The sequence below is a fragment of the Solanum stenotomum genome, chromosome 3 (genome assembly GCF_019186545.1).
Source record: "Solanum stenotomum isolate F172 chromosome 3, ASM1918654v1, whole genome shotgun sequence".
Lineage (NCBI taxonomy): Eukaryota > Viridiplantae > Streptophyta > Magnoliopsida > Solanales > Solanaceae > Solanum > Solanum stenotomum.
In genome coordinates, this window is record NC_064284.1 from 3,475,363 (window position 1) to 3,497,712 (window position 22,350).

General features: G+C 33.2%; 4 protein-coding genes and 1 pseudogene across 5 annotated transcripts; 2 read left to right on the top strand and 3 right to left on the bottom strand.

The window, feature by feature from the left end:
- Positions 1-1,304: 1,304 nt before the first annotated feature.
- LOC125860453 (LOB domain-containing protein 41-like) lies at positions 1,305-2,486 on the bottom strand. The gene is made up of 2 exons (XM_049540411.1): positions 2,191-2,486; positions 1,305-2,113 (listed from the first exon to the last, which is right to left on the bottom strand). The coding sequence occupies exons 1-2, from the start codon at positions 2,378-2,380 to the stop codon at positions 1,569-1,571; spliced, it is 735 nt and encodes a 244-aa protein (XP_049396368.1). The 5' UTR covers positions 2,381-2,486; the 3' UTR covers positions 1,305-1,568.
- A 6,011-nt stretch (positions 2,487-8,497) lies between these two features.
- On the bottom strand, positions 8,498-9,933 carry LOC125858115 (uncharacterized; annotated as a pseudogene). The gene is made up of 4 exons (XR_007445715.1): positions 9,826-9,933; positions 9,426-9,627; positions 9,272-9,338; positions 8,498-9,162 (listed from the first exon to the last, which is right to left on the bottom strand). The product of XR_007445715.1 is annotated as an uncharacterized LOC125858115 (transcript).
- Positions 9,934-12,354: 2,421 nt separating this feature from the next.
- Positions 12,355-14,273, top strand: LOC125858112 (uncharacterized). Its single transcript, XM_049537795.1, has 3 exons — positions 12,355-13,619; positions 13,715-13,924; positions 13,989-14,273. The coding sequence occupies exons 1-3, from the start codon at positions 12,366-12,368 to the stop codon at positions 14,214-14,216; spliced, it is 1,692 nt and encodes a 563-aa protein (XP_049393752.1). The 5' UTR covers positions 12,355-12,365; the 3' UTR covers positions 14,217-14,273.
- Positions 14,274-15,437: 1,164 nt separating this feature from the next.
- On the top strand, positions 15,438-17,303 carry LOC125858113 (uncharacterized). The gene is made up of 3 exons (XM_049537796.1): positions 15,438-16,667; positions 16,769-16,975; positions 17,073-17,303. The coding sequence occupies exons 1-3, from the start codon at positions 15,438-15,440 to the stop codon at positions 17,301-17,303; spliced, it is 1,668 nt and encodes a 555-aa protein (XP_049393753.1).
- Positions 17,304-17,628: 325 nt separating this feature from the next.
- Positions 17,629-21,045, bottom strand: LOC125858114 (mitogen-activated protein kinase kinase 6). Its single transcript, XM_049537797.1, has 8 exons — positions 20,849-21,045; positions 20,647-20,731; positions 19,714-19,848; positions 18,986-19,210; positions 18,716-18,898; positions 18,261-18,484; positions 17,952-17,997; positions 17,629-17,854 (listed from the first exon to the last, which is right to left on the bottom strand). Exons 1-8 carry the CDS (start codon positions 20,920-20,922, stop codon positions 17,762-17,764), a joined length of 1,065 nt encoding a protein of 354 aa, XP_049393754.1. The 5' UTR covers positions 20,923-21,045; the 3' UTR covers positions 17,629-17,761.
- Between the last annotated feature and the right edge of the window lie 1,305 nt (positions 21,046-22,350).

Here is a 22,350-nt window from a genome sequence, read left to right on the forward strand (position 1 = left end):
TATACTACATGTTCTGTAGACATAAAAGGCAATATTTAGTTGGGACTCAACCCATTTGTTTTTGGGTTGGTTGTGTATGTAATTAAGATGATTTTGGGCCTAGTCAGCTTCATATTTTGGATGGATTCACACGTACAAATGCATATATAAAAGCCCAACTCAGTAACATACAAGTTGAGTGCTTAATGAGTAATTATGATCATATAATTATCCACTTGTACCTAGTTAGCTTGGACGGACCTATAATAGAACTTGATTTCTTATATTATTATACGTGTATTATCTCCTAACAACAATGTATTCCTTATTGGATGAATTATTGGTATCGTTAAGCCTACACATTTGACTTGGACAAATTATGTTGAATCCGATGGCAATATTCAAATTTTTAATTAGACCTAATGAGAAATCAATCAATATAGGCTTGTTTGGTCACGAAAGGTTTCAATTTTTTTTATCAAACTCCCACTTAAAATAGTCTTGATTAGTCGATTGCCTAGCTAGGTACAATCATGATGTAATACTATTACAATTTGCATTGGTAAAAAAATCTATTAACAACGAATCCAAAAGCGGTTTTTCATTAAAGAAGAGAGAACCAATTACCTTTACCAACCCAAAATAAACAAACATAGATAATGTCAAAATATTTGTGATGATAACATGACAAAAAATGTTGTTTCTTTTGTACGTTATAAAAGGTGAATAAACCAGAAACTTCGATGAAACAAATAAATTAATTGATCAGAATTTTTTAATTGTAAGGGATATAATATATCATCTTATTAACCAACTACTAAGTAAATGAAAGGTAGCTATTCGTAACACACCATACATAGTCTAGTTTTTCTTAAAATATTAAGAAACAGCCAAACATATTATGAATTTGACCATAAGTTAACTTCTCAATGGAGCATAATTTCAACTAAATAGAACTGGTACTAAAGTTTATTCAAAAATAATTAGTACTGTATTTGAATACAAGTTCATCCATTTTCCAATAAAAACGTATATCCGAAGAATATAAGTCAACCAAAACATAGCCTTACAATATGCAGATTCAAATTTATACTCTTTTAGGAATTGTTTGACGTGAGACATAAGATATAATAATTTTAAGAATAAAATACAAAATTATTTTATCACATATTTGATTGGAAATATTAAATAATTCTGAGATTATTTGTTCCATTAAATATCTTGTTCCGTTATTTATATATTAGATAAAATAACTTATCGCAGAAAAATCTATCTCAAAATAACTTGTACCCCACCCACGAAAAATAAATAGTTTCGAGATAAGGAAGGGCAAATGTAACTTAGATGTATAATCATATCTCTATATCTAACATTCACATTCCACATGGACTTCTTTTACCGCAAAAAGAATTACTAAAAGAAATACAAATCTACTTAGGAATAAACTCAAATAATATAAAAAAAAAAAAAACCACCTTCCAAAAACTAGGGGCTCTCACAGGATTATCTTAAATTTAAACCCGTCAAAATAAGCTCCAACAGTTCTATTATACACGTGGCCTCCCTCATCCAGGCCGTTCATTCGTTCATCAGCTTCTCGACAACGGTAGCAACCCCAGCGTTAGTTCCAAGCCAACATCGCTCGAAGCTGGAAAGGCTTCAACAGTCTCCACCGAGCCGCTATCCACATCACCGCTTTCTCCTTCCCGGCTCGGCTCTTCCGTCCGCTGTTGGCTCAGACCCGAATTAAGGCTCGGCGACCCGACAGCCTCTTCCTCCTCCTTATGACACCAACTCCACATCACCCTAGCCGCATCGTCAACATCCGGCGACTGCTTCCTCGGCTCCGGCTTAGCCGATACCCGCTTAAACCGGGTTCTCGACTTAACTTTGTGTAGATCGGGATCCGAGTTATTTTGTCTAGACACGTGGCGAATATCACATGCTTTAAGCGAAGGGCTCGTTGCATCTGCAGCCGAGTCGACTGAAAGTTTAACAATCGGCGCACCATTTAGAACGGCTTCAACAGCAGCTTGACAGAGAGGCCAGTTGCCGGAAGTTAACAAACCAGTAGAACCGTAAATTGGATTTACGATACGCCCACAAGCTTCATACAACAACGATCTGAAAATAGCTGTAATCAACAAAATCAAAATTAATCATCATCACATCTAATTAGTACATTTTAGCTACTTATAAAATTTAACTAACCAGGACGCAAATGGTCAGGTCCAGAATTGATGAGATTGAGAAGCCCAGCACGGCCATAAAACTTAGCGAGGAAAAGAGTGGCGTTAGATTGAGCTTCTGGAGATTGTATCCATTGAAGACAAGGTTTAATGGAGCATTTTTCATTGCAACCTTTCCGGAGAACCCGGCAACCATTACAGCTTAAACGCATAGTAGCTTAATAGAGAAGAAAGATCAATTTTGTGGGAGAAATGTTTATGGAGTTGAGAAGGAGAAAGAGTTAATATATATATATATTGTTGAAGAAGGAATTGATTTTCCATGTGAGAGGATTGGAAGTTATAAGGGGCGCCCGCAAGTGGTTTTAGAACAGTGGTATCCTGGGAATATTTCAAATCATTTAGCTGTTTCAAGGATTTCGGAAAAGCTTATTCACCTACTTTTCAAATATATATTACTCATATTTTAATTTTTAATTGACATTTTATGCATACGACACTACTTGTGAGCTGCTTCTTGTTAAAAATACATTTACAAAAACCACGTGTAAGTTGCTTACAAAGTTAGATGTAAGTTGTTAATAGAAATTTCAAATTTACTTACAAAGTTATTTATAAGTTATTTCTTGAAAATCAATTTACTAAACTATTTATAAATTATGAAAGTAATAAATAAATATTCGTAATTACATGTATTCAAAGAACTCTCTATTCTTTTCATTGTCTTGTGAGTTTTGGATGCTTATATGTTATTTTCTTTATGAATGATCCATAAATAGGGTTGTATTTTTCTTAACCTGTAATGGTGTTACCCATTTCCCAAACATCTAATATACCTCCTCTTTAAGATAGGGATCTTCTTACATCTCGTGTATAATCCGTGGCGGAGCTAGGTAGGGTTTGTGGTTTCGAACGAATTCAATAATTTTTTTTAGATTCTATATTTGTATTAGAAAAATAAATACATATGTAGATTACTTTTTAAATCCCCTAACAAAATTGATTTAACGGCTCAATGATTTGAAAATATTTCTCTTATGTCCTAAAATTTTGGAACCTCCAATTTTTAATCCGGACTCTGACTCTGTCTTTAATTATAAAGTACATAATCTTCTGCTTCATTTTATTAATATTGTAAAGATAATATCAACACAACAATAATTAATTATTATATTTTAATTGTTGTTCCATTACCAAATTTTACTATACAATTTTTCAGCACTCAGTCCAGTGTATTACAAAACGAATATTGAGGGTTAAGTTTGGTCATTTGGAAGTTCACGGCAAACAAAATTCATGGAAAATGAGAAGGCGGATAATGACATGCAAATTGGTCCAAAACCAGGGATTGTAGCATAGTGACACGTGTAAAGCCTGTCGACATGGGCCCACAACTCATGGCGGCTCGCCACATACTTCTTCTACTGCATATCCATTCACGCACTCTATACTAATATAATTTATTTTTTTACGTTATATAGTTTGTTAAATATAGAATTTGAACAATATAAAAAAAGTAATAAATTTGTGAGGCCAAGGTAACAATAATTGTATCTTTTTACATTTCCTATCATATATTTTGCGTGCAAGCAAACAAGGGAATGAGAATTAAACTTTTTATTTTTTGTTTCTTCTTTCACAATAATTATGTCACAAATACTCAAACCATTTTTAATCGATATGTTCACTTACGTTATGGTCATTTGTCAATATAATAACTAGTTATTTCGAAGGCTTTCCTACCTAATTTTCTTTTTAATGTTAGTATTGGGTGTCAACTTACACATTTGTTATAAATTCATTTAAATTCAATTTTAATTACGTAATTTATTATTATATTTTGATTGAATTGTGACGTTTCAAGCAACATAGATAGTTTTATGATTAAAAGTTCATATGAATTTGAAACAAAATCCAATTTGAGAGTAGATAGAGGAAATAGTAGAGTATCTTCAATTAATTACAATGGTTGCATTGATCGAAATATTAATTTGATTTTTGGATGTATTCAAAAATGACACATTACAGTTAAAATCTAATTATGTTCAATTTAATAGAAATAATAATGAACAAAACACTTAATTCTGTTGGATTTTTGGTGTCTTTCCGTTCAAGACCTGAATTGAGGATGCAAATCAGCATGGCTCGAGAATAATGTGATAAAAAATGTTTCAATTATTGATAAAATAAGTTTTTTGGGTATTAAATTATAATTAATTCTGAACACACTTAGCAGGGGCCAACATTATATATTTATTTTTAGGATGCAATTAATTTTAGGTGTTTGGTTCTAGAGATTAAGGATAAAACAAAAGTTTGAAAACACAAAAGGAAAATGCAACAAAACTAATATACATTATTACTAAAGTATGTCTAACAAAATACCTCACTTTTGATCACTTTAAGATGTAGACATTCCACATATCAAAACCAAGAAAAAAAACACCAAAAATATATAAATAGAACTGTTGTGTATTGCATTTTACATATCAAAACAAAATAACATAAAAGAAAAGTTAATAATAAATTGTCTATATAAATAATCAAGTTATGATTGGCATTGATGGAGTAGTAGATAAAATATAATTTAAAATCTAAATAAGTATAATTTTAATTTTTTTTACTGTAATTAAATTAATAATTTCTCTATTTCTACATCAAAATATATTTTTATATAGTTATTATTTTCTATTATTTTTACTTATATCATTAGCTTATATATTTAAAATTAAGGGGAAAAATATGAGCAAATTTATATTACTTAATTAGTCATTATAGTTATTGTTTGTTATAATTACCACTTGCAACTAATATTAACCATTAATTATGTGGGTTGACTTTGAGTTTGTATAATTAGTCACATTTGTATAAATCACCACATTTGTGTAATTCACAACTAATAATTCTGTATTTGTATCTGACGATAATTTTCTTTGATTTTTTAGTTTTATCACCATACACATTCAATCTTTACCCTCGCTCGTTCACCTCTCTCCTTTCTCTTCCAATCTCGCTCGCCACTCTCCTCCTCCCTACAATATATAGCTATGAATTATAATTATCAAATTATAACTATGAAATGTAATTGAATTATTTTTGAGTAGTTATATGCATAAATTCCTCTTTAAATTATATGTAATCATTGTTCAAAATGGAGGAGTGAAAACGAGTATCACCTAAAAAGTGAAAGAAGAAGCTAAAGAAAAGAAGAAGAGGCGCGTGGGGAAGGTAAAGTGAAAAAGAAAAGTGGGACCCACGGAAAAAAAGCATTCCCGGTTTAGTGGAATACCGTACGCGGGGGACTATGGGCGCCCTTAGAACTGCTATTCTGGTTTTCCTCACAGACTACTTCTTATCCTATTTTCCTGGAAATGACCCCACCACTATTTTCATACTCATTTCCTTCTTTTATTATCTTTAAGTATTTCTTATTAATTACTCTATATTCAAATTCTTTCTGTCGAGTTAATATCTCAAAAGTTGAGTGACCTTTTATTTGTTCATAATTTTTTTTCTTGTATCAATTCTTATTTTAAGATATTAACTCCATGTTATATGAAAATGATATGATTTAATTTACATTAATTTTTTTTAAAAAAAATAAAAATTTAAGCTAATCCAAACGGGCTCTATCTAAAAAGCAGCTGACACATAAAATCAGATTCATATCTGTACTTTTTTTTTTGGTGAAAGAAATTGTCTTTGGGTTGAAAAATGATGTAAATTGACCCTAAAAAATATATTCGTAGACTATTAATGACATCCAAAGGTTGCTTATACCATTTCAATACCTTCAAAAGTGAGGTCTTCAATCTACGGCTAAAATGTACTCCTATAAACTATTTTTTTTTTATTGATTTCATTTCTTGTCATCACAACTGTTCTTTGGTCTAACATTAAAATGTACTAATAAAAAATTCTGACAAGTTTCCTGTTCTTTTTCCTCCTCCACAAGAATAAATTAATAATAACTCATGTGTGACCTTTTTTAGGAGTGTTAATACAATGTATACTGAACAACTTGTTGAATAGAAATATGAAAAAATAACGGCGATTGAATGGACTCGTGCTAAATGTTATAAACAAAGGTCTGGTGAAATTTAAACTACTTTATCACTAGTTGGTTTTATTTTTTTAAAACGCAAGCAGACGAACCACAAAGCGTGGAAGAAAAGGCCAACCTTCTTGTATTAATTAACAAGAAAATATATACAAAGTCAAATAGTTCACATTAGTCCTAACAAATATGAAAAACTAAATAACATTTAACAATTGTATTTACTCATTTAGCAGTAAAAAGCGCACGAATTAACATTTCAAATTTTACGCTAATTGAATTTATTTAATAAATCTAAAATCGAACCAAATAACTGAAATTGTTTGAAAAATCATTAGAGTTTGGTCACCTAATTGTATGATTACAGATTTCATTTTCGATTTTCTATTAGAAGCCCAATGAATCAGCCCTTAGCACTCCTTTATAAAAGTGCGCAAGCCCGATTGAATTGACACAAGTAATTAGCTCATACAAGTGTTGTGTAAAACAGTAAAAGCAAATTTAGACTAATACTATATGATTTAGGCTACATGACTTGTAACTTACTAGATTTACTTATAGAAGGCCAAATAGAAAGAAAAAAAAATATGCAGAGTCATAGAGTTGTAGATTTCAAAAGTGATACGAGGGAGTTACTCGGATGACAAAGCTTCCTCGGGAGGGAAAAAATTATCTGTGGTGAATGTCCTGGAATTCCACAAGTAGAATTCGAAATTTTTGAAAAATAGAATCATAATGGACGCTATTTCGTGGAAAATGAAGGCCCACTCCAGATGCCCAAAGAATTTAGCCCGCAAAATGTCCAGGTAAAAGCAAAATTAGTACTGTTCTGGGATTTTATAGACAATTCTTTATAGCTGTCTTGCAAGTGTATGCATAATTCTTTTTCTATTTGTAGCCAATAATTCAATGATCACATCCTGTATTGGTATAAATGCTTCACCTTTTCCACGTCAAGTTTTGTTGGTTCAACAGTTTCCCCTAGTAAAGTAGCCAAGTGCCACATTTATGTTATAGATTGAACAGGGAAGTCGATCCAAAAGACTAGTCTAATAGGTGCAAGTGACTTATAAACCATTACCAGTACTCTTTGTAACAAATTAGAGGCACGATTGACACATAAAACTGTCGATGCACAGCCAGTTTCGAAATATATATAGCAAATAGAAGACGAATTATTGAACCAAATAATTGTAGATGCCGTCCTCCATATTTGACAGCACAAAAGGCTTTGATGCTTGCCACCATTTTGAGTAATATCTTTTTTTTAAAAAGGTTGAGAATAATTAGAAGTAAAAAAAAGGAGTGGGAGAGGGTAATTTGGTGGTTGGTTATGTAGCTGTCATTAAGAAAGACAAGAAGAGTAAAAGGTAAAAACAACATGAAACCCGCCAAATCCAGCAAAACATACTTGTGAAACACCTCACTTATAAGATCACATTGGGTATAAGATCTTGGTGCAGGTAAGTTCTGAAAACACCTCACTTATGAAATTACACTGGATATGTTGATACAATGTGTGATTCTAACATAGTATAAGAGTCAAGATCATGGACTCGACTACTACAAACATGTTGCACGTGGCAAGAGATGAAAGGGGAATTTTTGGATAACACCAGCATCCTGCCTACTACGAGGCCTTGATGATGAGTCAGGGATGGCCCGGGTTGAAGCCATAATCCAAAAAAGCAAACACATGGCAAGGATATTATCATTAGTGAACAGTGGCGACTCATGGTCGGCACACGGCATTCTTCACAGTTTGTTATCTGCACGATAGTTGGAAAAAGACACTTCTTGGAAAGTGCATGGGCCACCAATATGCCATTCTTTTATTGTGTGTGTTTGTCTTAGCAAAGTGGTACCCAACACATGACCAAAAACCAGCCTAGCCTCTACACAAAACTAGTCAGCAATCAATAAAATGACTCTTCCATCCCTAAAATATAACAATCTGCAAAACACAAATACCCCACACCACCTATTCTCCCTTAATCTTAGGTGAGGGTCCATCTTTCACATGAAAATTCAATATTTTTCCTCAACCAACTTGCCATCTTCAACAATTCTTTATACCAAACAAATCTAATTAGATAAGTACAAAATCCTCGAGCTGAATCACATAGTTAGTGGCGATAATAACGCTATTAAATAGACTTTTCAAATGACTAAACATTAATGCTATAAAATTGATGATCAAAGATTGACAAAGAAATTAGCATTGCTATAAAGAATTAGACCATCTTCATTTCTCCTTCGGATTACAATTACAATGAAAATTACAATGAAGGATAAGAGTGACAAACTTTACCGTCACAAAAGAAGAAGTCTTTCTTTTAGACTCTCTCACACTACAGTAGATACTCAATACAAACTTTAGCCTAATGCTAAATAAGAACCCTAATTAATCCCAAACGAAAGACAACAATCTTTTGATTTATCGCTTCTCTTTGGGTTATACTAAAAGTATTTATTTTCCGATATCAAACGAACACTCATTCATCACCTAATAAACATATTCACAAACAGGAGTTGAATGATGACTCTCTTTTTTTTCACTCTATATATACAAGACTAAAACGAATTCGTTATGGTAACTCACCTCATCCCAAAAATCTCACATTTTTATTGTTTTTGGTTGGTTTCTGGTTTTACCTAAGCGAAAGCAGAGATGCTGCTGCGGCAATTGAAGCCCTCAATCCTCACAGTAGCTGGCTTGATCCCGAATTTCACCGGAGCACAGCCTCCTCCTCCACTCTTACGAGTGGAAGCGGAAGGTTGTGGTGGAGAAGGTGCAGCAGCTGCTGCTTCTGGAATTGCTAGTATAGGAACAAAATTGTTGTTGCTGAATTGTGAATCCTGAATCAGGGGATTCGATGCCCTACTGGGTGGAGATCCGAAAAAAAACGGTGGAGATGAAGCCATATCAAAATTCCCCTGTTTACCAAAATAATAAAAAATCATCAGCATAATTGATATCAATTTCAATCAGTTCACATCACAAACTACATCATTTGCAGATGAATCGAAAACACATAAATTTTACCTTGCTGAGGATGATATCCAGAAGTTCAGTTCCGGCTTTCAAATCGCAACCCTCCGATTGCTGATTACTGCAACAGAAACACCATAACTAATTAACAAAAGGGGGGAAAACGGAGAAATTAAAACAGCAAACAAAAAAAGTTATATGAACCTACTTGATTTGGAGGAATAGAGAAGGTCTGATGGGTTCATTGAAAAGCCCATTCCGGCGAGGTTTGGGGTAAACAAGACCATCAGAAACAGAAATATCTCCCCGTCTAATTTCTCCAACACCAACACAACCCATCAAGGCCTTTTGCTGATAACCACACCTATTCATTTTTTCCTTTTTCGTTTTTGCACAACAGATCTAAAAAACTGAAGCAACAAAGAAGAATATAGTATATCAACCACTTGAGATCTCTATGATAATACCTATGAACATATAATTTTTTTATATATATGTCTGATATTACTAAATATAAACACGATGATGATAAAAGAAGAGCTGACAAAAAAAGAGTATGTAATTATGGAAAAATAATAGGATTAGAAAGAGAAAAGAGAGAGAGTTACCTGTGAGGGTGGGTGGCGTCTGTGAAAGGCGAAAATGGAGGAGAGAGATTTTTGGTGAACAAAGATGATGACGAAACAAGAATGAGAGGAGCCAAGGGACACACCATTCATACACGGTGCACGACGAAAGAGACATTAAAAATAAAAATAATGTATAAAATTTCCGTACGGTTTTAGCGTGTAGCACGTGGGATAATCACCAACATACCATAAAGATCGCGATGAAATGATAAATATTTTTTTTTTTGCGTATAAGTATAGTAAACATAAGCAAATTCAGATGAGTTAGACTAAAAAAAAAAAATCATTAATAAAAAATCTATCCCTTAAAAGTTAATAATTATAGTAATCCCTCAAACGGATACAATAATATAAGCGTTGATACATTAATCTGATGCACGAGATACACTAATCGTTAAGTAAGATACATTACATTTTATACATGATACACTAATCTAATGTACATTTTATACATGATACACTAATCTGATGCGTGAGATACACTAATCTGATGCGTGAGATACACTAATCTGATGTGTGAGATACACTAATCTGATGTGTGAGATACACTAATCTGATGCGAGAGATACACTAATCTGATGTGAGAGATATACTAATTTGATGCGTGAGATACACTAATATTATGCGCGAAAATGAGAAATTTTGGAGATTTGTAAAACTTATAGGAGATAATGGTAATAAGTAACTAAAATGTAGGATTTCTGTAATTTTATTATAAATTTAGAGACAAAAATTAGAAATCACACTATGTAAAGGATAAAAATTAAAAACTATCCTATTTTAGGGAGGGTGTGTGCAAAACAGCGAAGCCCATATATTTAATTGGGCTCAACAATAGCCCAAGGGGATTTTTTTTCCCTTCAGAATTAATGTCAAATAAACCTAGTTAGGGTTTTGTGTTAATGTTACAAGTTTCCACAGCTAGCAAGGCTGATGATGATGAACTCTTCATCATTATATTACTCAAACAGTTGAAGATAATAGTCCAACAAATTTAGTAGATCCAACCTTACAATTGCCCCATCATATTCTCTATTCCATATTTTCCTACCTTAGTTTTCATGATCTTCATCATGTTCGCCTTGTAAATAAAAATTGCCATCGTAACATCCCATCACACTTGGTTTTACACTTTAGTGAATCCCTTTTCCATAAATAAAATCCAAAAAGTTTCGGAATTCAATAAGTTCTTCTCTTGACACTTGAAAAAACAAGTTGTTAAATGCTGAAAAAAGAGTATTGCACATTCAATTTACCTCGTCACAACGATGTCCAGGATACAATGGAAAACGATTTCCATGAGGTCTATTTAAGCATTAATGAATGTTACTACTATTTTCCAGTCGAAATGTCTTACTATTCTTCATTTAACTAATTGTGGACTTGTTAAGCATGTGTTATGTGGTGTACAAATAATTCCCACTTTGCAAGAGCTGAAATTGGAATGCGTTACCTTAAATTATCTGAAGATATAATATCCAAGTTTTTTAGTAAGTGCCCTAATATTAGAGAATTGAGTTTGGTCACATGTTGGGGGATAAACTACTGAATAACTTTCACATATAGCAAACATAAAAATCATATTTGTATGTTATAGCTATAGTTTGCATAATTGCGCTCCATAGCAAACATAATTATGTCTATTTCGGTATACATATACAAAAGAAAGCAGTTGTATAATTTGTTTCTATTTCGGTATACATATACAAAAGATCAATTGTATAATCTGTGTTTGTATAAAGCGAGAAAGACAAAAGAAAAATGTGCAGGGGAAGATCGTATTTGTATAATCATAAGTGTATAGGACGAAAATATATGCATTTGTATTTGTATATACAATCTTCTCTCGCTTTATACAAACACAAACGCAATGTATACATTTGTGTTTGTATAAAGTGAGAGAGGCGAGTGAGATCTGGGAGAGGGGAGAGAGCGGAACGAAAATATATGTATATATACAATTTTCTCTCGCTTTATACAAATACAAACACATTTTAATCCTATAAGTTTACTCACGGCAATCATTTAATCATATGACATTTCTAACTAAAATAAAAAATGTAAGATTTTTCATTTCTTCATTATTATTTCTTACTTGTAACTAAGTGAATCCAATTAATCCTATAAGTTTACTCACGGCAATCATTTAATCATATGACAGAAAAAACACATATCAATGGATCTAATTAATTTGATCTTTTCAATTACAGATAAACAAAACAAAACTTATACTATGATAAACATTCTCTAAAAAGGTCTAGCTAGCGAAAATAAGTAATAAGGTGCCGAACCTTTCTGCTAATGTGAGCTGTCGAAGAAGACACGGAGGATAACAAAAAGGATATTTTGGTCTAACAAATTTAATTTTTAAAAAATACTAGGGATAAAAATTAAAAATTAAATGTCGGTGCAAAAACTTGTTGGTGAAGCCCATATATTTAATTGGGCTCAAAATTACCATATGACTGACTACTCTTCCTCATTGCTCAAATCAACCTATAGGTTTCAGTTTCCACACCATGGCTAATGGTGAAGAGCGCTTTCTCATTTCTCAAACAGTTAAAGAAGATATCCTAACAAATCCAGTAGATCTAACGTTACAATTCCCTGATCATCTTCTCCATTCCATATTTTCCTGCCTTAATTTTCACGATCTACGCCATGTCCGCCTTGTTTGCAAAAAGTGGCATCGGAACACCCCATCACACTTGGCTTTAAACTTTAATGAATCCGTCTTCCGTGAAAAAAATCCAACTACATACTCGGATAACGAGTATTGGAATTCAATCCGTTTTTCTCTCGATGCTTCTAAAAATAAGTTGATCAATGCTGAGAAAAGAGCATTGCGTGTTCAATTCAATGATTGCGGGGATCTCCACGATATAATGAAATTGCTCGACGGAAACGATTTCCATGAGGTTTATTTGAAAATTGAGTCATTTCCTTCATGCTGCTATTACTCCTATTTGCCCTATATTTTTCAGTCAAAATGTCTTACTATTCTACATTTAACTAACTGTGCACTTGAAAAGCATGTGTTATTATGTGGAGAAGAAATAATTCCATCTTTGCAAGAGTTGAAATTGGAAGACGTTACTTTATCTGAAGAAATACTATCCAAGTTTATTAGTAAGTGTCCTAATATTAGAGAATTGAGTTTGATGTTTTGCTGGAGGATAAGCTTTATCGTATTAACTAAGTTGGATCATTTGAAGAAGCTTTATGTATACCTTAGTTATTTTCATTCTTTTACAAACATACAAGTTGTTGCCCCGACTTTACAAGTTTTCCATTTTGTTTTACGGAGTTATGAAAGCAGAGGTGTTCCTGTTAACATGGATATACGCTCTTGTAAAATGTTGCGGGAATTTCACTTGGATTGTTGGAAATTTCCTAATGGTCTTCATCCTGACAACTTCTGTTCAGATTTTCCTCATCTTGAAACATTGTTAATGGGACCTTGTCAAACAGAGAAGCCTATCAATATTTCGAGTTCATCGCTCAGAAAATGGATCTTGTCCTTCCCACAACTATATGAATGTTCAAGAAGAAGTAAAGATTCATCTCCTAATTTGTTTTCTTTCCAATATAAGGATACAACATTTCAACCATATTTAGCTCCTCCAAGTGAGCTTTTAGAGAACAACAATAATATTGTATTGGTTCCTAAAGTCCATGAAATCATGAATAGAGCTTGGTTCCACAAATTGAGAAGTCATCTTGAGAATTTTAGCAACTACAATACAACATTGGACTTATGCGTTTGTGAAGAGGTACACTAAATCTTTTAGTTAATCAGTTTTGTTAACTACTCTTTAATTTTTAATTCAATCATTTTCTTACTATATATGTATTAATTATGAGGAAGACAAGATCATGTGGACATCCTAAAGGCAAGCCAAGTGGACGAGCTCCAACACAGCCGCTACATAATATCAAACACTTAATGGTAGACATGAAGAAGCTCAAATATCAACAGGAATATTTGATGGGATATATTATTGATAACTTACTTTGGATGTCTCATCCAAACACATTGACTCTATCAATACCAGCTAGTTTTTCTCCAACTGCATGGGTAAGCTTTCCCTTCATGTGTTAACAAAAGAAGTTATTTGAAATAATAATTTAATTTTGAACAGGAAGTAAGCAAGAAGTTGTTTGGTAGAGGGGATCGCAATTGTTGCTCAGGTACTCAAGACAAGTGTTGGCGCCATTTCTTGAAACATTTCGAGGTTAAAAGAGAAGAAGAAAAAGAAAAGTTCGATGTGCTAAGCTTCCACTATGTCCCTCCTGGAATGGTTAAAGAAGATAGTGATGAAAAGAAGGACAAGTTAATTTTCGCATTTACTTGGAAATTCAATATTTAGGCCACTCTCCTTTTTAGTTTTGTGGTTTCTTTTGGTTTTACTGGATGAATTTTGGTCTGCTTTGGCTCAAGAGCTTGTCTTCTTCTCTTCGCAAAAAGTTAATAACAATTTTAATCTGTATTTAAAGTCAAGCACTTCAAATTTTAAATATCATTTTTTATTTTAAAAAATAAAAACTTTTTTTTTCAAATTTCACTATATGACCAAATGCATGCTTAGTGTCTCTAATTTGAGTCTAAAATATAAAATTGCTTTTTGATATAAAAGTGATAATTCGAGTTCATTAGAACTCAAAATAAATATCCAATAGAGATGGAAGCAAAAAAAAATGTGAATAATCACCGGATGCAAAAAATTCTAATATATACACTGAGTCCTAATAAATTTCTATTAAATAAAGGGAATTTTGTATAAATCAAGAGCTAATAATATTCTATTTCTATTCTTTTTCAAATTACAAAAATCTTTTAAATTTGGTGAAATTCGGATACATTTCAAAACATCCCAATTTATCACATTCCGATTTCGGATACATTACTCAACGTTCCAATACACCGAATCTCAATTTCGGATATATCACTCGACGTCCTGATACATCACGTCTCGATTTCGAATTCATCACTAAGCGTCCTGAAAGTGATGTATTCAATCGATTCATGAAATTTTAGAGAATTTGATGTGTATGCTGACAAGTTGTACAACATCCATTTTAATGTAGTGTTTCTTATTAGTAAACTTTGACTCTTCAAGGAAAGAGGAAGAGGAAAAGTTAGATTTTGAGTTTTACCCTAACTCATACTTTTTTAGATTTTGAGTTTTACCCTAACTCATACTCTTTTAGATTTTGAGTTTTACCCTAACTCATACTCTTTAAGAGAAATATATTTGCTTTTTAATCAAAATACTAATTTTGGAGTTTAAATGTAAAGATAATTAATCAATTCTATCTTTAAGAGATATGAGTATTGATTGTATCTTCAATAATATTGTATAAAATATTAAAAGTGGTAATATATGTAATGGTTTAAAAGTAGTGGGAAAAAATTAATATATATTGATAGTGATGTAGGTCTAATAAAATAGTTTATCATGAAATAAATTGTGTATTTAGATAAAAACCCATCTATATATTGGGCTCGTTAAGTTACACCTATTTTAGATAGATTTTTCCTTCAAATTAACCTAGTTAGGGTTTTGTGTTAACGTTTCAGTTTCCACAGCATGGCTGATGATGACGAACTCTTCATCATTACTCACACAGTTGAAGATAATAATCCAACAAATTTAGTAGATCCAGCCTTACAATTGCCCCATCATATTCTCCATTACATATTTTCCTATCTTAGTTTTCATGACCTGCTTCATGTACGCCTTGTTAACAAAAATTGGTATCTTAACACACCATCACACTTCAATTTCCACTTTAATGAATCTCTTTTCCGTAAAAGAGATCCAACTTCTTACTCACTTACCGACTTCTGGGATTCAATCCGTTCTTCTATCGACTCTTCTAAAAAGAAGTTAATCAATGTTGAGAAAAGAGTATTGCACGTTGAGTTTATCAATGGCGAATACACCCGCGATATAATGAAATTGTTGGAGGAAAACAATTTCCATGAGGTTTATTTGAAAATGTTTTACGACCATTTGCCCTATATTTTTCAGTCTAAATGTCTTACTATTCTACATTTAACTAACTGTGTAATTGATGACCAAGATGTGTTATGTGATGAAGTAACAATTCCCTCTTTGCAAGAGTTGAAATTGGAAGACGTTACTTTATCTGAAGAAATACTATCTAAGTTTATTAGTAAGTTCCCTAATATTAGAGAATTGAGTTTTGTCAAACGTTGGGGGATAAGCTTTATAGTATTAACTAACTTACCTTGTTTGGAGAAGTTTTATGTGAACATTAGTGATTCATCTTCTTTTACAAACATACAAGTTATTGCTCCGAGGTTACAAGTCTTCCATTTCATTTTACGGAATCGGGATCTTGAAATCGAAGACGTTGTTGTTACCATGGATATTCGTGCTTGCAAAATGTTGCGGGAATTTCATTTAAATTGTTCAAAATTTCCTAATGGTCTTGATCCTGAAAATTTCTGTTCAGATTTTCCTCATCTTGAAACTTTGTTACTTGGCCCTTGTCAAACAGAGAAGCCTATCAAAACTTCGGGTTCATCACTCAGAAAATGGATCTTATCCATCCCACAGGTATATGAATGGACAAGAAAAAGTGTAGTTTCATCTCCAAATTTGTCTTGTTTCAATTATAAGGGTACAACATTTCAACCATATTTAGCTCCTTCAAAACTTTTAGAGACCAACTATAATATTGTATTGGTTCCTAAAATTAATAAGATCATGAAAAGAGCTTGGTTCCTCAAATTGAGAAGTCATCTTGAGAATTTTAGCAACCACAATACAACATTGGAGATACGCATTAAGGTACATTATATCTCTTAATTAATCATCTTTGTTAACTATACTCTTTAATTTTATATATTATATATGTATATTGATGAATCATCTTCTTACTATGTATGAAGGAAAGTGCATGTCATCCCAGTAGCAAGCCAAGTGGACGAGCTCCAACACAGCCGCTACATTATATCAAACACATATTGGTAGACATGAACAAACTCGAATATCAAGAGGAACATTTGATGAGATATATTATTGATAACTTACTTTGGATGTCTCATCCAAACACATTGACTCTATCAATACCCACTAGTTTTTGTCCAACTGCACTTGTAAGCTTTTTCCCTTTCTTCCAGTTCAGTTTATACGACACAGTTTCATTTTTTCGAAAAAGAATGATACATCTTCTTATTTGTTAATTTTGAACAGGGAGTAATGAAGAAGTTGTATGGTAGAAGGAATCGCAATTGTTGCTCAGGTACTCATGACAAGTGTTGGCGCCATTTCTTAAAACATTTTGAGGTTATAGAAGAAGAAGAACATCCCGATGCACCAAGTTCTCTCTCTGCCCATCCAAGGAAGGTTAAACAAGATAGTGATGAAAAGGTGGACAAGTTGACAAAGTTCATTTTCATATTTTTTTGGAAATTCAATAGTTAGGCCACCCCCTTATTAGTTTTGTGGTTTTTTTTTTGCCTTAACAAGATGAATTTTGGTCCGCAATTAGCATGGCTCAAGAGCTTTAATTATTTCTATTGTCTTTTTGATTGCCCTGTTCTCTTCACAGGATGAATTTTGATCCGCAATTAGCATGGCTCAGAAGCAACATCCTTCCGTTAAACATCTTACAAATGTTACAGTACTAATAATGGCAATCAAGTAACATCTGAAATGTCAAATATGGAAAGGGGGATAGTAACCGGGGTGGGTGGGGGAACTGGTAGCGCCTGTGAAAGGTGAAAATGGAGGGGAGACAAATAGCTAGTATATTGAACTCATATTAGATAAACATGTTGATAAGTAATTCATTCATCTCAAGTGATGTTTACATACAGAAACTGCTAGATATTACAGGTCTACAATGTAATAGTAGTTGTATTAATATATATGACAACAACTTATCTTGGAAAATTTACTGGTGGTTCCAGGCTACTGACAAGTATGCTGAGATCAATGTCTTTGTCTTCAAACTTCTTAATGAAAGGGTGACTCTGAAATTGATATTGTCGTAATGTGGTGAGTTGCACATTTACACACAGCAACTAAAAAGGAAAACACATGAAAGATGATGCACTGAGTTATGCTTACCAAAAGGTCCAAAGCTGAAGATCTATCCCTGGGATCCTTTTGAATGCTGTGTTAATAAAGCAATGCAAGTTAGCTAGAGAAACAACAATTAAAAATTCTAGCCAAACAGATTATCAGGCAGCAAACATGATGTGAATAGATAATGAGGGAACTATGCTAAGAACTTTTTTTTGTTCTTGAAAATTAAATTTAGGGTGATAGAGAAAGACAAAAGTAAACTTGGTGGGAGAGTAAAAACTACAACACCAACTTGCTTGGTGAGCGCTGTTCGAAGTCTTAACACATAAGCAAAAGATACTGTATCCTTACCAAGCAGAAACAAACGAACAGAATTCTGGGGAAAATTGATCTGCTGGAGCAGAAGGTGGTGGACTGCTAACAATAGCCTCCAGAAGCTCGTAAAAGCTAGGTCGAGCTTGCTGGTCCTCTGACTGTATGTATGGGAAACGTCCAATAGCACTTTCAAGGATGACCATGCCCAAGCTCCAGATATCACTCTTGTAGTCATAGGTACTTCCACTTATTCTTTCAGGCTTAATCAGGGTAAATAATGAGTCAGTTTACTGCTAAACTGCATTCAATCATGAAACTAATCCTGGAAGAAACTATTCACAAAATTGCTGAATTGATACTAGACAAAAATAAAAGGCAATTAACGTTGCGAGTTTGATTCCCCCACATACCGCAATTCTTTTCTTGGTCAAAAAGAGCAATTACCAAAACACAGAACAAAACAACTCAACTGCTGTAGGAAGAGGACTTACTGCCATGTAATTGTAGGTTCCAACAAATGTATCCCTTTGACCCATAGAGCTGGCTAGCATTGCACTTACACCAAAATCTGTAATTTTTACCTCTCCTTTGTGGTTCACTAGCAAGTTTGATGGCTTTATGTCTCTGTGGATAACATGTCTCTCGTGATGCAAGTAGACAAGACCTTGTAAAACCTGCAAGAAAATATCAAACAGTGGCAAAAATTCAGCATCTGGAGAGCAGAAATTTGTTCAAAGATTAGTTTCTAGAAAACCAAGAACCTGCTTGCAAACAACTGCGAGATATGGTTCAAGAATTGTCTTAAGTTGCCCGATTACATCAACTAAAGATCCACGGTCCATATACTCCAAAACCAGAGATATAGCTCCATTGTGATAGAAAGAGTGGTAGCATACAACAACATGTGGACATTGTGATGCTTGATTTATTTTCAGTTCTTGCACTATCTGCTTACGAATATCTTCTTGTATATTCATCTGGATAACCTGGATCAGAAACAATCATCCATCAACATTAAAGGAGGTGACCAGGATGAAGTTAAATCAAAATACAATTTCGGCGCACCACTGCAACAAAAAGCGAAATGGGTCAAGTTGCACCAAATGGCCAAGATACAAGGGTCAAATTGCACCAATGTGGGATGAAGGATTTAGCAAATTGTTATTCCAAGACACTAAGACATATGTGCTCGTATGGTTGCTTTATCCAAATGCTAAAACGGTTCTCTAATAGGGATTAGAAACTATTTTTTACAAAGATTTAGTGTGGTCTGTTTCGAGTGCTACACCTCAAACAAGAAAAGCTTGCTCTTCTGCAATTCATCGATCGAGGATCATTACCATATCCACTATTGCATGATATTGATATTTATAGCATCTAATATGTTAGTATTGCACTTTTCTTGGTCCTAACTACACACAGACATCATTAATCAATTAAATTGGAGAAAAGAGGAATTCCAAGGGATTCTTGCTTGGTAGGTACTGACCTTCAGAGCAAACAATGTTCCAACCCATTTATGACGAACAAGTTGAACAACACCCCCACTTCCTTTTCCAATGACTTTGATGGTTTCAAGATCTTCCAATGAAAACTGAAGATCTATCTCCTTAGTTTCTGAGGGCTGTGAACATTACACACAAAACATTGAAACTTTCCATCAGATCATAGAAATGTCCAATACCAAATTTTGAATTAACCTAAATTTAAGTATATATCTGCTCACTAATTAAACAATTAATCCTTGGTTGAAGCTAGATTCAATTTGACGAAACAATTCATCAGACAAAGATATCTACAAATTTACAAAAGTTAACAAATTGAAGTTTCCAAAGTGCAACTTTAGCTAAATAAACAACCAAAAAGAACCTGCTCAACTTAAAATGGAATAACGATGAAGACATATCAGGCCAAAAGTATCTGCGAATTTACAAAAGTAAGCAAATTTAAGTTTCCAAAGGGCGGCTAGAGCTAAATAAACAATTGGAAATAATCTGCTAGCTTAAAATGGAATAACAATGAATAAATATCAGGTTAAAAGTATATTCAAATTTACAAAAGTGAACAAACTTGAAGTTTCCAAAGTGCGACTAGAGCTAAATAAACAACTGAAAATAATATGCTTAACCTAAAAAGGAACAACAGTGAAGACATCTCAGGTTGGTTTCATAACTGAAAGTAAATGCAATACGAAAACTTAAACTACAACATGTGGAAATAGCAAAAAAAATCAAAACGAAGTATCTCTGTTTCAAGCCCTGAGTAAGGAAAACTCCTTGGTAGGGAGAGCTTCCCTCAAATGGGCCCTACGCGGTGCGAATCCGGATTGATCAGGCTCCAATGCAGTTACCGGACAGTCGGACACCGATGGAAACCGAAAAAGAAAAATCAGAAGTAGATCAGTTAAATTGAAAAATCTAACCAGAGATTCATTCTCTTCAGAAATGAGTCTGAGTCCTTTCTGGTTCAAAAGTAAATCGCCATCATGAAACGTTCCACTCGCAGTCCTGAATCAACAGCAATCAATAGTATCAATTATCATTTTTTCACTAAATAAATGGGATTTTTTTCAAAAAAGTTGTACTACAAGTAGATTCGAGGTAATGAGTAAGAAAGATACTTACAAGAAGCTGGAAATGGGAGTATCTTGAGCGGGTACAGAGAGCTTAAGTTGCTTCAATGGCTTCGCCGTCTTCATAATTTTGATCCACTAGGGTTTGAAAGGGGAAGTGGAGATTTTAGATTTTGAAAAGTGAAACGAACCGCCCAAAATACCCACTGATTTTCAAACTCAAACAAATACCAACAAATTATATTCTATTTCTATTACTGACAGGTTTGAATCTTTAGCCTACACATTTTTATTTTTATTTTGAATAAAAACAAAGCAATCAGTGATCCTTTATTCTTTTTATTATTTAAACGAAAAGTTAAAAATATCTTTCAACTATTAAAATTATAACCAACTATACCCCTATTATATCCTTTTACTAAAAATAAAATAAAATAAAAAAGAATAACGTTGAGATGGATTCTACCTTTGTAAAAAGATTTTGCCTATATAAAATTTCTTATATATATTGTGTTTTCTTCTCAACGGGATAAATATATGTCACCTAAATGTTTGAACATACATATGTTACCTAATTGTTACTCCTAATATAGTGGAATTTTCCGATAAAAATGAGGTAATTTCTTTTCATTTGGATGTCTAGTTTTTCGAAGGAAGAGTTATTCGATGTTTATATTGATGCATGTAGCAAATACTAATGAAATAGTTGAATTGCACGAAAATACTATAACCCGTTCACCCATGATATTCTATCCGGGCAGCCCAAATAGTTGGATTTAAACCAAAGCGTGTTGAGTTTCAAGTAGAGATGGCTTGAAATCAATTTCCAGCTACCAAATCTTTACAAATATAAAGCAATTGGTTGAAAAGCCAAACAACAGTGCTAGCAATTACCAAATCTTTACGAACAACACAAGGAAAAGCCAAACAGCATGACTATTCTCCCAGCTGATCTTTTCATTGTATACTTGAAATGCATTTGGTTGGAGCCATTCGAAGACAAAAAGCTTGGTGTTTAAGTGAAGAAGGTAGAAGAGAGTCCATCATCAACCAAGTAACTACTCCTCGGATATTTCTCGATTGTAAAAGCAATGCTTTGCTTGGAGCAACTTTCCAAATCATCTGGTACGAAAACCATATCATTCTTCTTGATGAAGTCATATGTTGAGAGATGAACCACCTGCACATGATGTACAATAGATCAAACACATTACACATCCACAAGAGTATAGATGCATCCATTGCATATTGATCACAAAACAGCTATTCACCAAATAAGGTTTTATAGACAAGTTCCACCTTGACAATGTCATCAACTTGTCACTGTCTACTTGCAGATTGCACAGCTTACTTAGTGTTAATTGGCACTTCATGACTGTTAAACCCAGCATACGATATCTAGACACACCACACTAAATCTTTGAACTTTTTAAAAAGGTCATCCACACATTTCAATGTTATACCAGAGCAAACAGCGAGTTCAAGTCTCGCAATCATCTGTCAATAAAATACTTCTACGAAACAAATCCAAGAAAAAGAATTCAGTCTTTACAA